The sequence below is a fragment of the Perognathus longimembris genome, chromosome 14, assembly GCF_023159225.1.
Source record: "Perognathus longimembris pacificus isolate PPM17 chromosome 14, ASM2315922v1, whole genome shotgun sequence".
Classification (NCBI taxonomy): domain Eukaryota; kingdom Metazoa; phylum Chordata; class Mammalia; order Rodentia; family Heteromyidae; genus Perognathus; species Perognathus longimembris.
The window spans coordinates 1664299-1680782 of NC_063174.1; the positions used below are offsets into that span (position 1 = coordinate 1664299).

At 63.8% G+C, this 16484-nt stretch overlaps 2 protein-coding genes and 1 non-coding gene across 3 annotated transcripts; all 3 read left to right on the forward strand.

Moving 5' to 3' along the window:
* Window positions 1-289: 289 nt before the first annotated feature.
* Window positions 290-5758, forward strand: Irf9 (interferon regulatory factor 9). Its single transcript, XM_048362755.1, has 9 exons — window positions 290-449; window positions 1320-1500; window positions 2516-2699; window positions 3185-3297; window positions 3786-3885; window positions 3973-4056; window positions 4238-4582; window positions 5265-5368; window positions 5470-5758. The coding sequence occupies exons 2-9, from the start codon at window positions 1321-1323 to the stop codon at window positions 5542-5544; spliced, it is 1185 nt and encodes a 394-aa protein (XP_048218712.1). The 5' UTR covers window positions 290-449; window position 1320; the 3' UTR covers window positions 5545-5758.
* A 185-nt stretch (window positions 5759-5943) lies between these two features.
* Window positions 5944-6047, forward strand: LOC125363709. Its single transcript, XR_007213302.1, has one exon. It is a non-coding gene; the product is annotated as a small nucleolar RNA U13 (small nucleolar RNA).
* Window positions 6048-8990: 2943 nt separating this feature from the next.
* Window positions 8991-16478, forward strand: Rec8 (REC8 meiotic recombination protein). Its single transcript, XM_048362881.1, is given in 20 exon segments — window positions 8991-9046; window positions 10360-10428; window positions 10519-10661; window positions 10745-10820; window positions 10904-11024; window positions 12298-12382; window positions 12901-12980; window positions 13115-13230; window positions 13288-13380; window positions 13524-13615; window positions 13884-13933; window positions 14166-14300; window positions 14549-14615; window positions 14700-14830; window positions 14949-14997; window positions 15728-15791; window positions 15884-15944; window positions 15947-16014; window positions 16181-16287; window positions 16387-16478. Coding segments are annotated over 20 exon segments (1755 nt in total).
* Window positions 16479-16484: the final 6 nt, after the last annotated feature.

Sequence of the window (16484 nt, forward strand, 5' to 3'; positions counted from 1 at the left end):
ATGGGAGGGACCTCCTCCTCACTGTGAGCAGGTCAGAGGTCAGAGTGCACCCGATGGGAGGGACCTCCTCCTCACTGTGAGCAGGTCAGAGGTCACAGTGCACCCTAAGGGAGGGACCTCCTCCTCACTGTGAGCAGGTCAGAGGTCACAGTGCACCCTAAGGGAGGGACCTCCTCCGTGAGGGGGTCAGCGTGCACGGGGACGGGAGGGACCTCCTCACTGTGACCCGGGCGGGAGGCGCTCGTGCTGCTTCCCTCTCGTGGCAGCCAGCGGCCCTGCAGCTCAGATCACGTGATTTTTGGGAACTGGCCCTCGCTGGAGGAGAACCGAAACCGAGGGTGGGGACTGTAGAAAGGGGTGGAGAGAGAGCCGGGGAGGCCATCCGGGCTGGGGCCGAGCTGAGTTCCCAGGAGCCCCGGGACAGCTGGGAGAGCGGGACAGCAGCACAGGTAAGCAGCCGTGGAGGGCGGTTTGTCTGGGGTCTAGAGCGGGAAGGGCCAACCTATAGTGGGGGTCCTCGTGGGGGCTCCTGGGACTCCCAGGGCGGGAGGAGGACTAGACGGGGGGCTTAGGAGTCGGGAGGCTGGCAGTGAGGGCGAGAGGGCCAGCAGCCGGCGTGTCAGGCTTTGTGGGGAACGGGGAAGGGGAGGCTGTGTCTTGAGGAAGGCTCTTGCCCAGCCTCAACTGACCCTGTTTGTTGTCTTGCCTTCTGGCCCCGCCCACCTCTGCTGGAGCTCCGCCCCGTTCCCAGCTAGCCATCCCCCCCTACTCCTCGGAGGTGAAGGCAGTTAGGGTGGTCGGGGAAGCCTAGGCCGGGGGTTAATGAATCTAGATCTTTCTCCAAGAGCAGAACACTACCGACTTTCCACCCCCTCCCAATTTGAAACATTAGAATAAAGACCAGTGTGTAATGTTTCCTTCAAGCCTCATTGTTTGAACAAGTAAAAAGAACTTTAAAGATGGTTGCTAGTGACTGGGTGCCGGTGGCACGCTCCTGTCATCCTAGCTACTCAGGAGGCGGAGATCTGAGGAGAAAGGTTTGAAGCCAGCCCAAGCAGGAAAGTCTGCCAGACTTAACTGCAGTAAACTAACAAAAGCTGGAAGTGGAGTTGTGGCTCTAATGGTAGAGTGCCAGCCTTGAGCACGTGAGCTTGGACAGTATCCGACCCCCGAGTTCACGCCCCAGAGCCAGCGCACCCACGAGTCACCAGTTCCCAGAAGAAGATGGATGGGTATCTGGGAGCTGTTGTGGTTAGGGTCGACAGATGTGCTCTCCCAAATGGTCAGCTGTAATCCTTGCTGCTCCTCTTATTTCTCAGGATGGCGTCCGGCAGGGCCCGCTGCACCCGGAAGCTTCGGAGCTGGGTGGTGGAGCAGGTGGAGAGTGGGAGGTTCCCAGGGGTGTGCTGGGACAACGCCGAGAAGACAATGTTCCGGATTCCCTGGAAGCACGCGGGCAAGCAGGACTTCCGGGAGGACCAGGACGCCGCCTTCTTCAAGGTGAAGGGCCGGGAAGCCACAGGCCCTTCACGGGAGGGCCGGACTTCCCACAGGGCACGTTGGAAAGTAGAACCAGCCGCCATTTGCAGAGCCCACTTTAAAAAACAATTGCTGGGTGTTAGCTCACGCCCGTCATCCTAGCTACTCCAGAAGCTGAGATCTCAGGATGGAGGGTTGAAGCCGGCGAAGGCAGGAAAGTCTGTGAGACTCATATCTACAATTAACCCCCCAAGAAGCCAGAGATGGCGCTGTGGCTCAAGTGGTAGAGCACTAGCCTTGAGAAGAAAAATGTCAGGGACAGCACCCTGGCCCCGAGTTCAAGCCCGAGACTGGCACAAAGAGAGGAGAGAGAGAGAGACACTATTGAGGGTTGAGGGTAGTGATGATAGGAGGGTAAATAGAAGAGAACAACGGGAGGGATAACATTGATCAAAGTGCACTGGACTCATACTGACTTATGGAATGGTAACTTCCTTGTAAAACTATTTAATACTCTTTTTAATTTATGAAAAGAGTGGAAGGGGCTGGGAAGGTGGCTTAGTGGTAGAGTGTTTGCTTAGCATGCATGAAGCCCTGGTTCGATTCCTCAGCACCACATGCACAGAAAAAGCCAGAAGTGGCGCTGTGGCTCAAGTGGCAGAGTGCTAGCCTTGAGCAAAAAGAAGCCAGGGACAGTGCTCAGACCCTGGCGTGTGTGGGTGTGTCAGCGTGTGTGGGTGCCCTGGCGTGTGCAGGTGTGTCAGCGTGTGTGGGTGCCCTGGCATGTGTGGGTGCCCTGGCGTGTGTAGGTGTGTCAGCGTGTGTGGGTGCCCTGGCGTGTGTAGGTGTGTCAGCGTGTGTGGGTGCGTCAGCGTGTGTGGGTGCCCTGGCGTGTGTGGGTGCCCTGGCGTGTGTAGGTGTGTCAGCGTGTGTGTGGCTGCCCCGGCGTGTGTGGTGCCTCTCAGGTGTGCAGCCAGTCCTGTGGGAAGGACGGCTGGGATACCATGGCTTCCTCTCTCCTTCCCGTCGTCCCTAGGCCTGGGCCAAGTTTAAGGGGAAGGACAAGGAGGGGGACCTTGGGGGCCCCGCGGTGTGGAAGACGCGGCTGCGCTGCGCCCTCAACAAGAGCCCCGAGTTTGAGGAGGCTCCCGAGAGAGGCCGCATGGATGTGACCGAGCCCTACAAGGTGTACCGGCTGCTGCCCCCCGGAGCCCCCCCCGGTGAGGCCCAGCGAGCTGGGGGAGGTGACTGAGCCCTACAAGGTGTACCGGCTGCTGCCCCCCGGAACCCCCCCCCCCCCCGTGAGGGCCAGCGAGCTGGGGGAGGGGCGGGGGAACAGCCTTCCGGCAGAGTCTGCTCCCTACCCCTGGGCATCCTGTCCTTGCCTTTGGGGAGCGGCTGCCCACGCTTCCTGCCCTCCCTGCCCATCCCTTCCCTGCCTTCCGTCTCCCCTCTTCCCTGGATAAGCCACTTACCTTGGCTGGGAACATGGCCAAGTGGTAGATGCTCACCTCGTATACACGACGTCCTGGGTTCGATTCCCCAGCACCACATGTATGGAAAAAGCCAGAAGTGGCGCTGTCAAGTGGCAGAGTGCTAGCCTTGAGCAAAAAGAAGCCAGGGACGGCGCTCAGGCCCTGAGTCCAAACCCCAGGACTGGCAAAAAAAAGCCACTCACCCTGCTCTCCCTCCAACAATTCCACAGCCCAGCCCGGAACCAAGAAACGAAAACAGTGCCAGAGCCCTGCACCTCCCGAGCGGGAGGCCACCAGCGCGGGCAGCGACGGCACGGCCGGGCCCTTCTGTCTCCAGAACCTCGTGAGCACGGGGGGGGGGGGCGTCACCGGGGGGCGAGGGGCGGTGGGGACGGTCACGGGGGGTGGGGCGGTGGGGATGGTCACCGGGGAGCGAGGGGCGGTGGGGATGGTCACCGGGGAGCGAGGGGCAGTGGGGACGGTCACCGGGGAGCGAGGGGCAGTGGGGACGGTCACGGGGGGGGCGAGGGGCGGTGGGGATGGTCACTGGGGAGCGAGGGGCGGTGGGGACGGTCACCGGGGGGCGAGGGGCGGTGGGGATGGTCACGGGGGGCGAGGGGCGGTGGGGACGGTCACCGGGGGGCGAGGGGCGGTGGGGATGGTCACAGGGATTGCGAGGGGCGGTGGGGACGGTCACAGGGATTGCGAGGGGCGGTGGGGACGGTCACCGGGGAGCGAGGGGCAGTGGGGACGGTCACGGGGGGGGGGCGAGGGGCGGTGGGGATGGTCACCGGGGAGCCAGGGCCGAGTGGTAACAGACGCCATCTGCAGGACGCCAGGGCCAACGGAGCCGCGAGCCACTCGGACGGGGCGAGTCAAGGCAGCAGCAGCAGCAGCAGCAGCAGGAGCAGCAGTACTGAGCCACAGGAAGGTAGCACCTCCCTGAGCTCGGCCTCCCCGCACAGTACTGAGCCACAGGAAGCTAGCACCTCCCTGAGCACCTCCACCTCCCTTCCAGGCGTGGACAGCGCCTGGCTTGTGGGAGCAGCCGCCTTCCTGGAGGCGCCGGCGTCCGTGGAGCCTCAGCTCCCCGCAGACTCAGGTGCTCGGCCTCCCTCGCCCCTGCGCCCTCCCCTCAGAGCCACCCGGCTGTTTCCAGCCCCTCGGCTGGCGTGGGGGGGTCGGGGGGCGGGGAGAAGGTGTCCCCGTCCTTCCTGGGTCTCCCCCTGGGCCCGCCGGCCGTCTCGTCGGCCCCGGAGGACGCTGGGCGTGTCTCCCCCCAGACTACTCGCTGCTGCTCACCTTCCTGTACGGCGGCCGCGTGGTGGGGGAGCAGCGGGTGCGCAGCCTGGACTGCCGCCTCGTGGCGCAGCCCTCCGAGTCCGCGAGCGGCATGGAGCAGGTGCTGTTCCCCAAGCCCGACGCGCAGCTGGAGCCCGCGCGGCGCCTGCTGGGCCAGCTCGAGCGCGGCCTGCTGCTGGCCAGCAACTCCAGGGGCCTCTTCGCCACCCGCCTCTGCCCCGTCGCCGTCTCCTGGCACGCGCCGCAGGACCCGCCCGGGCCGGGGCCGCACCTGCTGCCCAGCAACCAGTGCGTGATGCTCTTCCAAACCGCCTACTTCTGCCGAGGTGAGGCCGCCCCGCCGGGCCCCGGTGCTCTTCACCCCACCTTTGGAGTCCCCTGGGACCGGCCACCCCCCACCCCCCCGCCCCCCATCATCATCACAGCCTGAGACTCTCATCTCCAGTGAACCACCAGGAAATCCACCCGAGACAGAGCTGCGGCTCGGGCGGTAGAGCGCTAGCCTTGAGCGCAGAAACTCAGGGACAGCATCAGGGCCCTGAGTTCAAGCCCCACGGCTCACAGGGAGGAAAGGCGACACGCCGTTGAGAGGCGGAGTGTGGGAGGGTGCGCGGAGCGGTCAGCGCAGAGCTTCTGAGCCCCGCGGCCGTGGGCGTGCCGCGTGCCCGGGGTTCCCCGAGGCTCGGATGCCCTCGTGCTGGGAGGGCGCGCGCCGGCAAGGAAGGGGCGGCGGCGGGGCTGCCGCCTCTGAGGACTGGAGCTCTCCCGGCTCGCAGCTCCCCAGCTCCTAGGAGCCTTCTGCCTTCGGCGGGTTTGAGGAAGGCCCTTTCCCGTGGATACGGGGATGAGGTGGCCGGGTTCCCAGCATTCCTCCTGGCCGTAGCTCGTGCGGCGGCCCTGTCCCTCTGCTCGCCCCTCCCCATCACAGCTCCCTGGGTAGTCAGGAGCGTCTTGCCCAGGGCCCTCGCTCTTGTTTTCCTTCTAACCCCGGACCCTTTGGCTGTAAAGACTTGGACAGGTACTTCCGCGGCGAAGGCCCCAGACCCAAGTTCCAGGTCACTCTGCACTTCTGGGAGCAGAGCCGTACCCCACAGAATCTGATCACCGTGCGCGTGAGTTCCCCTCCCAGGCTACGGCGGGACGGGCCGCGCGCGGGGCCTCGCCCGCCTCTGCGGGGCGCACTGAGCCCTGCTCTCGGCCTCTTCTGCCGCAGATGGAGCAGGCGTTTGCTCGACATTTCCTAGAAGAGGCTTCCGAGGAGCAGACGGCCGCTCCGTTCCCGCAGTAGCGCCCGGAGCCCCGGCGGCTGCTGCTCCTTCCTGCCCCTCCCGGCTCTTTGGAGAGCTCGCTCTTCACACCGCTGCTCTGCCTCCCGTGACGCGCGCAGCTGCCCGCGAGTTACGTCCTGCGATTCCTCTGTGTCTGGCCGCTGGAGAACTCAGGATAGCTTCTGTCCTTTCAAAAAATTAAATAAATGAATGAAAGGGCTGGGAAGGTGGCTTAGTGGTAGAGCGCTCGCCTAGCGTGCACGAAGCCACACACACGGAAAAAGCCACAAGTGGCGCTGCGGCTCAAGTGCTAATGTGCTAGCCTTGAGCAGAAAGCAGCTCAGGGACAGTGCCCAGGCCCCGAGTTCAAGCCCCAGGACTGGCGAGAGAGAGAGACAGAGACACACAGAGAGAGAGAGATCCTTTTCTGGCTCCTAAGCGTGATGACTGGGTTGTCACATGCTTTCGTGACATGTACCGCCCTCCAGCTTTGTCCTGCCGTGGGCACATGACCCATCTGATAAGAAGAAAATGAGAGAAACCCTCCTTTCTCAGGAACTGGGAGATCCCAAATGGTGTAAACTGAGGGCGACTTTCCCTCTTCCCCACCCCTCCACTTCTCAAGCCAAGCACTTTATATTTGATCCTAGGTCTTCACTAAGAATGTAAAATAAACTTCTGTTAAAAGAGGACTGAGTGCTTGATCTTCTGGGAGGAGGTTAGCGGGAGTCCCGGCATGGGGGAGACGGACGCTAGTGGCCAGGCTCGGGGGCTCCCTTCTCGCCGGCATCCCGAGCCCCCTGGGTCTCCTCCACCCACAGGTTCTAGCTGGGACCCCCTCGGGGCTCGGGGCCTGACACTGTCAGCAGGCACCTTCTAGGTGCCACGCAGCTGAGCGCCTTAGCCATCAGCCTCACAGAGCCCGATTTTCACGGGGGTGCCGGAGACCTCAGCGTTGGGCCTCAACAGAAGGGGGGGGGGGGGCGGGCCCTGTTCTAGGGAAGTAAACAAGGAAAAAACACTTGAGGTTAACCTGAAACTAGGTCTAGAGGCCCTGGTGCCACAGACGAGCAGAAGCTGAGAAGACTTGCTGAGCCCCCCGGAACTGCTGCTTCGGCCTCTGCGGTGAGTGACAAAGTGCACGGTCACCTGACACAGGGACACGGCCCGACCGCACCCCTCCTCTCACCTGAGCCTGAGTAAAAGAAGGCAGCCTGGGGCTGGGAAGGTGGCCTAGTGGCAAGAGTGCTCGCCTTGCATACAGGAAGCCCTGGGTTCGATTCCTCAGCACCACATACACAGAAAAGGCCAGAAGTGGCGCTGTGGCTCAGGTGGTAGAGTGCTAGCTAGCCTTGAGCAAAAAGAAGCCAGGGACAGTGCTCACGCCCTGAGTCCAAGGCCCAGGATTGGCAAAAAAAAAAAAAAAAAGACATCCAAAAAGCGTCTCATGGACTTTCCTGCCTGCACTGGCTTTGAACCGAGATCCTCAGATCTCAGCCTCCTGAGGAGCTAGGATTACAGGTGTGTGTACCGGCACCTGGCTTGCACTATGGTAAGCCTTCAGTCGCACCTATCTGACCAAGTCTAAATGCCTAAATGCAGTTAGGTTCTTGTTATCTTACCTCACTAGCTCCAGTGCTCTCTCTACGCTTTGCTTCTCTGTCTCCTTACACCTACGTTCTCTCCTTCCGTTTGTCCCCCGCCCTGCTGGGAAACCGAGGCCTCAACAAGCGACTGCTTGGAGCATTAAGGGAAAGGTGCTCAGCGCACACATCCTTTGAGCCCTCCATCTCGGGGACTTTCTTGTCTCCGCTCTATCCTGCAATCCTAGCTACTCGCGTTTGAAAACTGAGGATCCAAGTGTGAAGCTGGCTGAGGGCGAGAAGTCCAGGAGACTCTATCTCTGATTAGTTTGCTCAATCAACCAAGAAAAAGTCGGGGGGTGGGGGGCACAGCTCAAGTGGGAGAGTGCCTGGCATGCAAGGCCCTGAGTCCAAGCCTCAGTGTGCGCGTGGGGGTCAACGACAAATGAAAAGTCCCCATTTCAAAAGCTCCCAAACAGAGAGGCCCGGTTTTCCGTGGTGTTGCGTGTTTTAAGGAAGACCCATGCGGGACGAGGCCTGTCATCCTGGCCCGTCAGTGGCAGCAGAAGGGGTCTTAGTCCGAGGCCCGCCTGGTGTGAGGCTGGAGATCCTCCCTCCCTGGAGGCCGACCGGTGGGGGTGGGGGTGGGGGGGCTCAGGGGTACAGAGCCAAAGGGGGCAACGGAGGCACACGGGGATTATGGGCCCCAAAGTGGGTATTGCTTTTTTTTGGGGGGGGGTGAGCGGGAGGGGGGAACCAGAGCTGGAACTCAGGGCCTCCGGCTGATGCTTGGATCCCGCCCCCCCCCCAGCGCGGACTCCCGGGTCACGGGGTGGCAGGGTGCGAGGGCGGGGCTGGGCGGGGCCTGCTGGAGTGCGGGGGCGGAGGGGGGCGGGGGCGGAGGGGGGCGGAGGGGGGCGGCCCGGCGCGGCGGCGGGAGGAGGGGGGAGCGCGCCCCAGGCTGCCAGCCCGGCGGGGGCGGGGGCGGGGCGCGGCGCGGCGCGCTGCGCGCTCATTGGCCAGCGGGGCCCGGGACGGCGCGGAGGACGAGGGCCCATTGGCCGGGCCGGGCCGCGCGCGCCTGGGATTGGCCCGCCGCCGTCTCCGGGGCCCTCGCCGGCCCGGCTCCCCATTGGCTGCCCCCGGGCGGGAGCGGAGAGCGGGCCGCGGGTCGCAGAGCAGCTCGACGCCCCCGCTCGACGCCGGCCCTCCGCTGAGGGCGCCGAGCCAGCGGGCCTCGCGGGACGAGGGCTGCCGTGGGACGCCGCGCCTCGCGACCCGGCTCCGAGCCCTTCAGCCCCGTCCTCGGACGCCGGCCCCGCCGGCCTGTGAGTCCCGGCGACGCCCGGCCCGGGACGGCCCCTCCGGCCCCTCCACCGCCCCCTCGCCGGCCCCTCCGGCTCCTCCGCCGGCCCCTCCGGCCACCCCCTGCCCGCCGCCCCCTCACCGGTCCCTCCGGCTCCCCCGCCGCCCCCTCCGGCCACCCCCCCCCCGCCGCCCCCTCACCGGCCCCTCCGGCCCCCCCTCCGCCGCCCCCTCACCGGTCCCCCCGCCGCCCCCTCACCGGCCCCTCCGGACCCCCCGCCGCCCCCTCACCGGCCCCTCCGCCGCCCCCCCCCCCGCCGCCCCCTCACCGGCCCCTCCGGCCACCCCCCCCCCGCCGCCCCCTCACCGGCCCCTCCGGACCCCCCCAGCCCCTCCGGCTCCTCTGCCCCCCCCCCCCGCCACCTCCTCCGGCCCCTCCGGCTCCTCTGCCCCCCCCGCACTTTCCCAGTCGGCTCCCCGTCCTCCACGGCCCGGGGCTCCGGCCGGGCCGCCCGTCCACGCGCCGCCTCTCCATCCTCAGGCCCCAGGATCCGGGCGGAGAACGGCTCTGAAGGAAGATGTTCTACTACCCCAACGTGCTCCAGCGCCACACCGGCTGCTTCTCCACCATCTGGTGAGCCGCCTCGGGGACCCCATCCAAACCCACCTCCATGCCCGGGGACCCCATACAAGCCATCCAAACCCACCTCCATACCCGGGGGGCCCCAACCAAGCCCACCTCCATGCCCGGGGGACCCCATCCAAGCCATCCAAACCCACCCCCATGCCCGGGGGACCCCATCCAAACCCACCTCCATACCCGGGGGGCCCCAACCAAGCCCACCTCCATGCCCGGGGACCCCATCCAAACCCACCTCCATACCCGGGGGGCCCCAACCAAGCCCACCTCCATGCCCGGGGGACCCCATCCAAGCCATCCAAACCCACCCCCATGCCCGGGGGACCCCATCCAAACCCACCTCCATACCCGGGGGGCCCCATCCAAACCCACCTCCATGCCCGGGGGGCCCCAACCAAGCCCACCTCCATGCCCGGGGACGCCATCCAAACCCAACTCCAGGCCCAGGGGACCCCATCCAAACCCACCCCCATGCCCGGGGAACCCCATCCAAACCCACCTCCATGCCTGGGGACCCCATCCAAACCCACCTCCATACCCGGGGGCCCCAACCAAGCCCACCTCCATGCCCGGGGGACCCCATCCAAGCCACCCAAACCCACCCCCATGCCCGGGGGACCCCATCCAAACCCACCTCCATGCCCGGGGACCCCATCCAAACCCACCTCCATGCCCGGGGACCCCATCCAAACCCACCCCCATGCCCGGGGACCCCATCCAAGCCATCCAAACCCACCTCCATACCCGGGGACCCCATCCAAACCCACCCCCATGCCCGGGGGACCCCATCCAAACCCACCTCCATGCCTGGGGACGCCATCCAAACCCACCTCCATGCTCGGGGACCCCATCCAAACCCACCTCCATGCCCGGGGACCCCATCCAAACCCACCTCCATGCCCGGGGACGCCATCCAAACCCACCTCCATACCCGGGGGCCCCAACCAAGCCCACCTCCCGGCCCTGGGACCTCATCCAAGCCATCCAAGCCCACCTCCCGGCTGGGGGGAACCCCATCCAAACCCACCTCCTGGCCGGGCACCGGCAGAGCCTGCAATCCCAGCGCCCAGTGGAGGTCAGAAAGCAGCCCAGGCAGGGAAGTCCTCGTGACTCCACTCCAACTAACCACCGAAAAGCCAGAGGCAGCTGCAGCTCAAGTAGTGGAGACCAGCCTTGAGAGGAGAAAGCGGAAGGACGGCACCCAGGGTTCAGGCCCCAGTGCCCGTACACAGCCAGTGTGTACACGTGCGCACACACACATGCACACACACGCACACACACAAAACACCTCACCCTACCCGCTTTAGGCTGGCGGCGACCCGCGGCAGTCGGCTGGTGAAGCGCGAGTATCTGAAGGTGAACGTGGTTAAGACATGGTAAGACCCAGAGCAATGGAGGAAGGGGACCCAGTGAGGGGAAGGTGGGGCGGGCAGCCTGGGGGGCCGTTCTCAGAGCTGTTCTTGCAGCGAAGAAATCCTCGATTACGTGCTGGTCCGAGTCCAGCCCCCCCTGCCCGGCCTGCCGCGGCCCCGCTTCTCGCTGTATCTGTCGGCCCAGCTCCAGATCGGCGTGATCCGGGTCTACTTCCAGCAATGCCAGTACCTCGTGGGTAAGGCTGGGCGCCCTGGGGGTGGGGGCGGCTGCGCAGCCCGCCAGCGGGCCGGCCCTCCACCCCGCCCTTCCCGCCCGCAGAGGACATCCAGCACATCCTGGAGCGCCTGCACCGCGCCCACATGCAGATCCGCATCGACATGGTGGACGCCGAGCTGTGAGTGGACGCCCACTGGGGCTGCGGGGAAGCGCCCCTCCCCCGCCGCAGCCGCTCTCCTTCACACCGCCGCCCTCTTCCAGACCCAGCCTGCTGCTCCCCAACTGCCTGGACATGATGGAGACCCTAGAAGCGGCTCCGGACCCCTTCTTTGGATCGATGTCTGTGGAGCCCAGCCTCCCTAGCCCTTTCCATATCCCTCAGGTCAGGTTTATCTCCCTGGAACTGACTGGAAGGGAAGGATGGCACGGTCTTTCTCTCCCACTTAAGCTGCACATTCATGTGGGACCTTCTGCTGGTTAGTTGGAAATAAGACTCACAGGCTTTTCTGCTTAAGCCGGTTTCAAAGTGAGAGCCTCAGATCCCAGCCTCCTGGGCAGCAAGGAGTAAAGGTGTGAGCCCCCAGGGCCCAGCGGGAGGAAGGGAACCGGCTCTGAGGCTCCCCTAAAGGAGACGTGTGGGGCTGTCAGGGTGGCCCTGCACAGGGAAAGCCTAGGCTACTGGACTAGTCCATAATGGCTGCCCTGCGTCTCTACCAGTCAGATCCTACAGAAACCAGCTCAGATGCTACCTTTTGTCCACGAACCTTTCATCCCACTTACAACCAGAACCAATGCTGTTGGAAGCTTAGCACTTTCCTCAGTCATTGTTTTATCCTTTGCATCAACTTGTGTTGGGGCCATATACAAACTTGTCTCCTGCTACACCATCTACTCCTTACAACCAAGGATCACAGCCGGGGCCAGGAGTTTGGCTTAGTGGGATAGTGGTAGAGTGCTTGCTTAGCATGCATGAAGCCCTGGGCTCAATTCCTCGGTACCACATACACAGGAAAAGCCAGAAGTGGCGCTGTGGCTCAAGTGGTAGAGTGCTAGCCTTGAGCAAAAAGAGCTCAGACAGTGTCCAGGCCTGAAGTTCAAGCCCCAGGACTGGCAAAAACAAAACCAAAATCACAGCTGGTACCAGGGACTGGTGACACGTGTCTGTAATCCTCGCTTCTCAGAGGGCTGAGGTTTGAGGATTGTGGTCCAAAGCCAGCCCAGGCAGGAAAGCCAATGTGATGCTTAGCTAGAGTTAACCACCTAAAAACTGAAGTGGAGCTGTGGCTTAAAGTGGGAGAGTGCTGTCCTTGAGCAAAAAATTTTGCTCAGGGACAACACCCAGGACCTGAGTTCAAGCTCCATGATCAAAACAAACCACCATCACAAAAAAAAAAATTTTAAAAAGCCGGAGTGCCCGCTTGCGGATTAGCGAGAGCAGTTTCGGGGCTCGCTGCGTGCTGTCAATGCCGCAAGAACTGGGTATGAGCTCAGCGGCAGAGCCCGGGCTCAGCACGCGTGGCTTCTGGATTCAGTTACGTATGAGTGAGTAGCAGAAAGATGATCATGGCACTGCCCGCTGTCTAAAATATATTGAAACTGGGAAAGTAGAGGTCTAATGCTGAAAGCTTTCTTTTGATCCCAAACTCTTCTCAAAGATCCGACATCTTTTAGAGTCTAAAACTCCAGAGAGAGTTCCTGAGGAGATCCCTCCTGAAGAACCTGCAAAGCGCAGAAAGCCAGGTTGGTAAAACCTTTTTGGTGAGATACAGGATTCCTGAGCTGAAGAAATGATGGTTTTGAGCTTAAGAGTCAGCCTTGCTTTGTTGAATGGCAGCTCCTTTGGACAACTACTTGAAAAAAGCCAGGCCCTTTGAGGGGCACGGTGTCACCTCATCACTGCCTAAGAGCTCTATGAGATCAAGACTCAGTGGTTAAGAAGTGCACGGATCGGATACTGGTGGCTCACGCCTTCAGTCCTCGCCTTGCAGGAGACTGCGATCTGAGGGTTGCAGTTCAAAGCCTGCCTGGGCAGGAAGGTCCGCGGGACTGTCACCCCCACTTAACCATTAAAGAGTTGGAAGTAGGGGTGCGGCTCAGGTGGTAGAGCACCAACCGGCCTTTAGTGGAAAAAGCTACGGAGCACGGCCCAGCCTTGAGTTCAAGTCCCAGTACTTGCTGTCAGTGGTTGGCCTGGGTAGCACGGAGTCTGCGTGGTGTGGGAACATGAACGAGGCTGCCATGACTCTCCTCCCCTCCAGAAAAGACCCTGGCCACCGTGGTGTCCCCCGAGTCCATCACGCTGAAGGAGGTGGAGCCCATCCGCATCCTGCAGATTGAGGTGTGTGGTGTCCTGGTCCTCGCCTCAGCTGCTCAGCTCGGCTCTCGGTCCCCTTCCCTCCCCGTGCCCGTCCCCTGCGTCCTCCCGCTGCTGTCAGAAGCGGCCCGGGCCCCCCCGCTCTCCTCTCTCCGCAGGGGGAACAGGATCTCCCCGAGGTCAGCCGCCAGGACCTGGAGTTGCTCATCGCAGAGGAGGACGAGGCGATTCTGCTAGAGGAGCAGCGGCAAGGTGGGTGTCGGCAGCAGCCGGGGTGCAGGTGCACCGCGAAGGCCCCTGCCCTGCACGGCCCGGGACGCGGCCCTCCAAGCGCTCATCCTCTCTTTACAGAACCCAAGGAGGTGGCCCGGGCCGTGGAGGGCGACACTGCCGTCCCCTCCCTGTCCCCTCCAGTCCCTATGCAGTAAGTACAGGGGTGCCTGGAGCGCGTACGGGGTGACCCCCTGCCTCGGGGGAGGGTCCTGATTTCCCTGCCTACTTTCCCAACACGACTCCACCTCGTCGTGTTATCGCTGGTATTCCGATTGCTCCGTCTACTCCCTTCAGGGTAGAGGGGCTGGAAGAGCTGCTGCCAGGCCCGGCCCTGGGCCCCGAGGAGCCGAAGCCGACCGGCTGGGAGCCTGGAGCGCTGCCTGGTGGTGAGTGTCCACTCCGCGCGGGGCTGCCTGGGGCTCAAGGCCCTGGAGCTGCCGGTCCTCGGGGCTGCTGATGGCGGCTCAGCTGGGGCCTTAGCGTCTTAGGAGGCTGGGGCCTGTGGGGTGACAGCTGGAAGCCAGCACAGGACGCGGGACACGGGACGGGCAACGTCCCAAGACTCCCAAGCCAGGCTGGAGCTGTGGCTCAAGAGGTAGAGCCAGGCGCGAGCCGGGCGCGCCGCGGGACTCGGCCTTGTGACTGTCGTTGCAGAGGTGACGCCCCCCCAAGAGCTGCGCCTGCCGGCTGCACCCAGCCCAAAGGTGAGCAGCATTCTCGCCGAGCCCCCCCCCCCCACCCTCCTCCCTCCTCAAAGCTGTTAGCACCCACACGGAGTCTGTGCACTTCGGTAAACGCTGTCCCTTGCCGTTCCTCACGGCGCGTGGCCTCCCTTCCCAAGTGGGAACCCTTATCACAAGCCAGTAGGACCTGCTCCAAGCGCCCCCAGTGATAAGGAGCGCGGGGCTTTGCCTCCACCTCCCCTCCTCTCTGCAGAGGAAGGCCCCCTCTCCCGCCGGGCCACCGGCGCGCCGCCGCCGCCGCCAGCTGCTGTTCTGGGACCAGGAGACTCAGATCTCTCGGGAGAAATTCCAGGAACAGCTGCAGACCAGAGCTCACTGCTGGGAGTGTGTGAGTGCGGCCGGCCAGGGGAGGCGCTGGGGCAGGTGGGGGAGGAAGCACAGGAACTGCGTTCTCTAGACGGCACGTGCGGAGGGTTGCATATATACACACCGGTGGTGTGTGCAAACACCCGCAGCCAGTGTAAAGAGTGGATCTTCCAGTAAAACACAGGACAGCAGGGTTACGAACCTGAGGGGACAGGTCCAGACTCCCTAGAACCTTCCTTCTAAAAGGGCTTCTGACCTCCCACCACACAGCCCAAGGTGCAGCCTCTCAAGAGAATGACCAGAAGCCCCGCAGAGCTGTTCCGAACCCCGACTCTCTGTAAGAATGGCGGGGGAGGGGAACCAAGGTGGGGTTTCCTTCCACTCTGGGTGCCCTTATGATGCAGACCCCTCCCTCCCCCAGCTGGCTGGCTCCCTCCAGAGGTCCTGTCTCTCTGGGCGCACTGTGCCCGGGCGCCCCCTGGAATGGAGCGGCCGCCCGCAGAGGTGGCGGAGGCAGAGAGCAGGAAGGTGGAGACCCCAAGTGAGATTGAGGTAATGGCGCCTGCGAGGCCCCAGAGCTCGGCTTTGCACTCAGAGCCCAAGGCTTCCTGCCCCACCGAGAGGCCTGGGCCCCAGATGCTGGGGCTCAGTGCTCGCCTCCCGCCCACAGGTCCTGAGGGAGGCCCTGGAGCCCAGCGGGCCCCTCATGCTGTCTTCAGGTGAGCACCTGGCGGAGGGGGGTGTTCTACCGTCCCACCCTGTGTCAGAACTGGGGTGCGTGCGTGACACAAGGGAGTGTGTGTGTGTACACGTGCAGTACCCGGGCTTGGGCAGAGCCACTCGTCAGCCCCTCGTTTCTGTGTTGGTCCTGGGACTTGAACTTAAGAGCTTGCGCGTCACCCTTGAGCGTTTTGTTCAAGGCTAGCTCTCCAGCCTTGAGCCACACTGTGTTCTGTGGTTAACGGGGGTTCATCGCATGGCCTTTTCTGCTAGGGCTAGCTTCAGATTGAGCCTCTGAGGCTTCAGCTTCCGGAACAGCTGGGCAACAGCCTGAGCCGCCTACCCCAACTTGTTTGGGTTAGTTTTGAGATAAGGGTGTACTCCTGGACCATAGCTGGGACCGGCATGGACCACCACACCTAGCTTGTTCCACTCACACACGTCACTTTCCTGCCCCAGCTGGCTTCCCTGCAGTCCTCCCGCAGGCAGCTACGCGATCACAGGCCCAAGCCGCGGGTTCCTCGCTTGGTTCTGCTCTCGGGGCGGGGTGGGTCCTCCTAACATCACCAGGGCGGGCGCCGCCAGCAGCTGGAACCAGAGGCCCGGGCCTCCACGCCCAGATGTGCTTCTCTGCTGCTCTTCTCAAGTCACACTGTTGGCGACGGAGCTCCGGCCCTCGCCTACCACACGGGCACCTAAGAGCGCCCCCCCCCATGTCCCCCCCAGCAGAGCTCTCCCTGGAAGCTGAAGAGGAGCGGTCTCGCACCAGCCTCGCTCCCCCGGAAGAGCGGTGGTAAGCAGCCAGGCTGGGCTCAGCCGCGGAGCGCGGGGGGCTGGGTGTGCTGAGTTCCCTGTGCTGACGGCCGGCCCCCCCGCGCTCTTCAGGGGATGGACGGAGGTGGAGCAGCCGGAGCCCCCCGCCCTGCCCGTGGTACCCGAACTCCCGAGGTGCTCATGGAGCTGCCCTCCGAGCTGCCCCCGGAGCCCGAGCTGCTCACGCTGGAGGCTGTGCACAGGTACCGGTGAGGGGGCGTCGGCCGGGGGGACCCGAGACTCGGGGGTGTTGATGGGGGGACCTAAGGTGAAGGGGGGGCATCGGCAGGGGGACCTGAGGTGAAGGGCGGGCGCCAGCGGGGGGGACCTGAGACTGAGGCTCCAACTAACAGCGCATCACCCCAACAGGGCAGTGGCACTGGGGCTGCAGGCCAACCGGAAACTGGACTTCGGCAGCCTGGTGCCTCCTCTCAGTCCCCGCAAAATGGCCGCGCGGGTCTTCTACCTGCTCCTGGGTAAGTGTGGCCCAGGCTGGGACCACTGCAGGAGCTCGCTCCCTCCCTCCCTCCCTCCCTCCCTCCCTCGTGTAACCCGGCTCCTCCTTCCTTGACCAGTGCTGTGTACACAGAAGATCATTCTCGTGGAACAAGAGGAGCCGTACGGGCACATCCTGATCCAGCCGGGGTCCAAGTTCTACCAAGGGTAGCCCCGT

Bases quoted from the DNA above. Each gene is read 5' to 3' on its own strand.
- Irf9 (XM_048362755.1), top strand. From the start codon at position 1,321: ATGGCGTCCGGCAGGGCCCGCTGCACCCGGAAGCTTCGGAGCTGGGTG. The intron at 3,886-3,972 runs GTAGCACCTCCC...CCTCCCTTCCAG, and splicing joins CAGTACTGAGCCACAGGAAG to GCGTGGACAGCGCCTGGCTT. The intron at 4,583-5,264 runs GTGAGGCCGCCC...TTGGCTGTAAAG, and splicing joins AACCGCCTACTTCTGCCGAG to ACTTGGACAGGTACTTCCGC.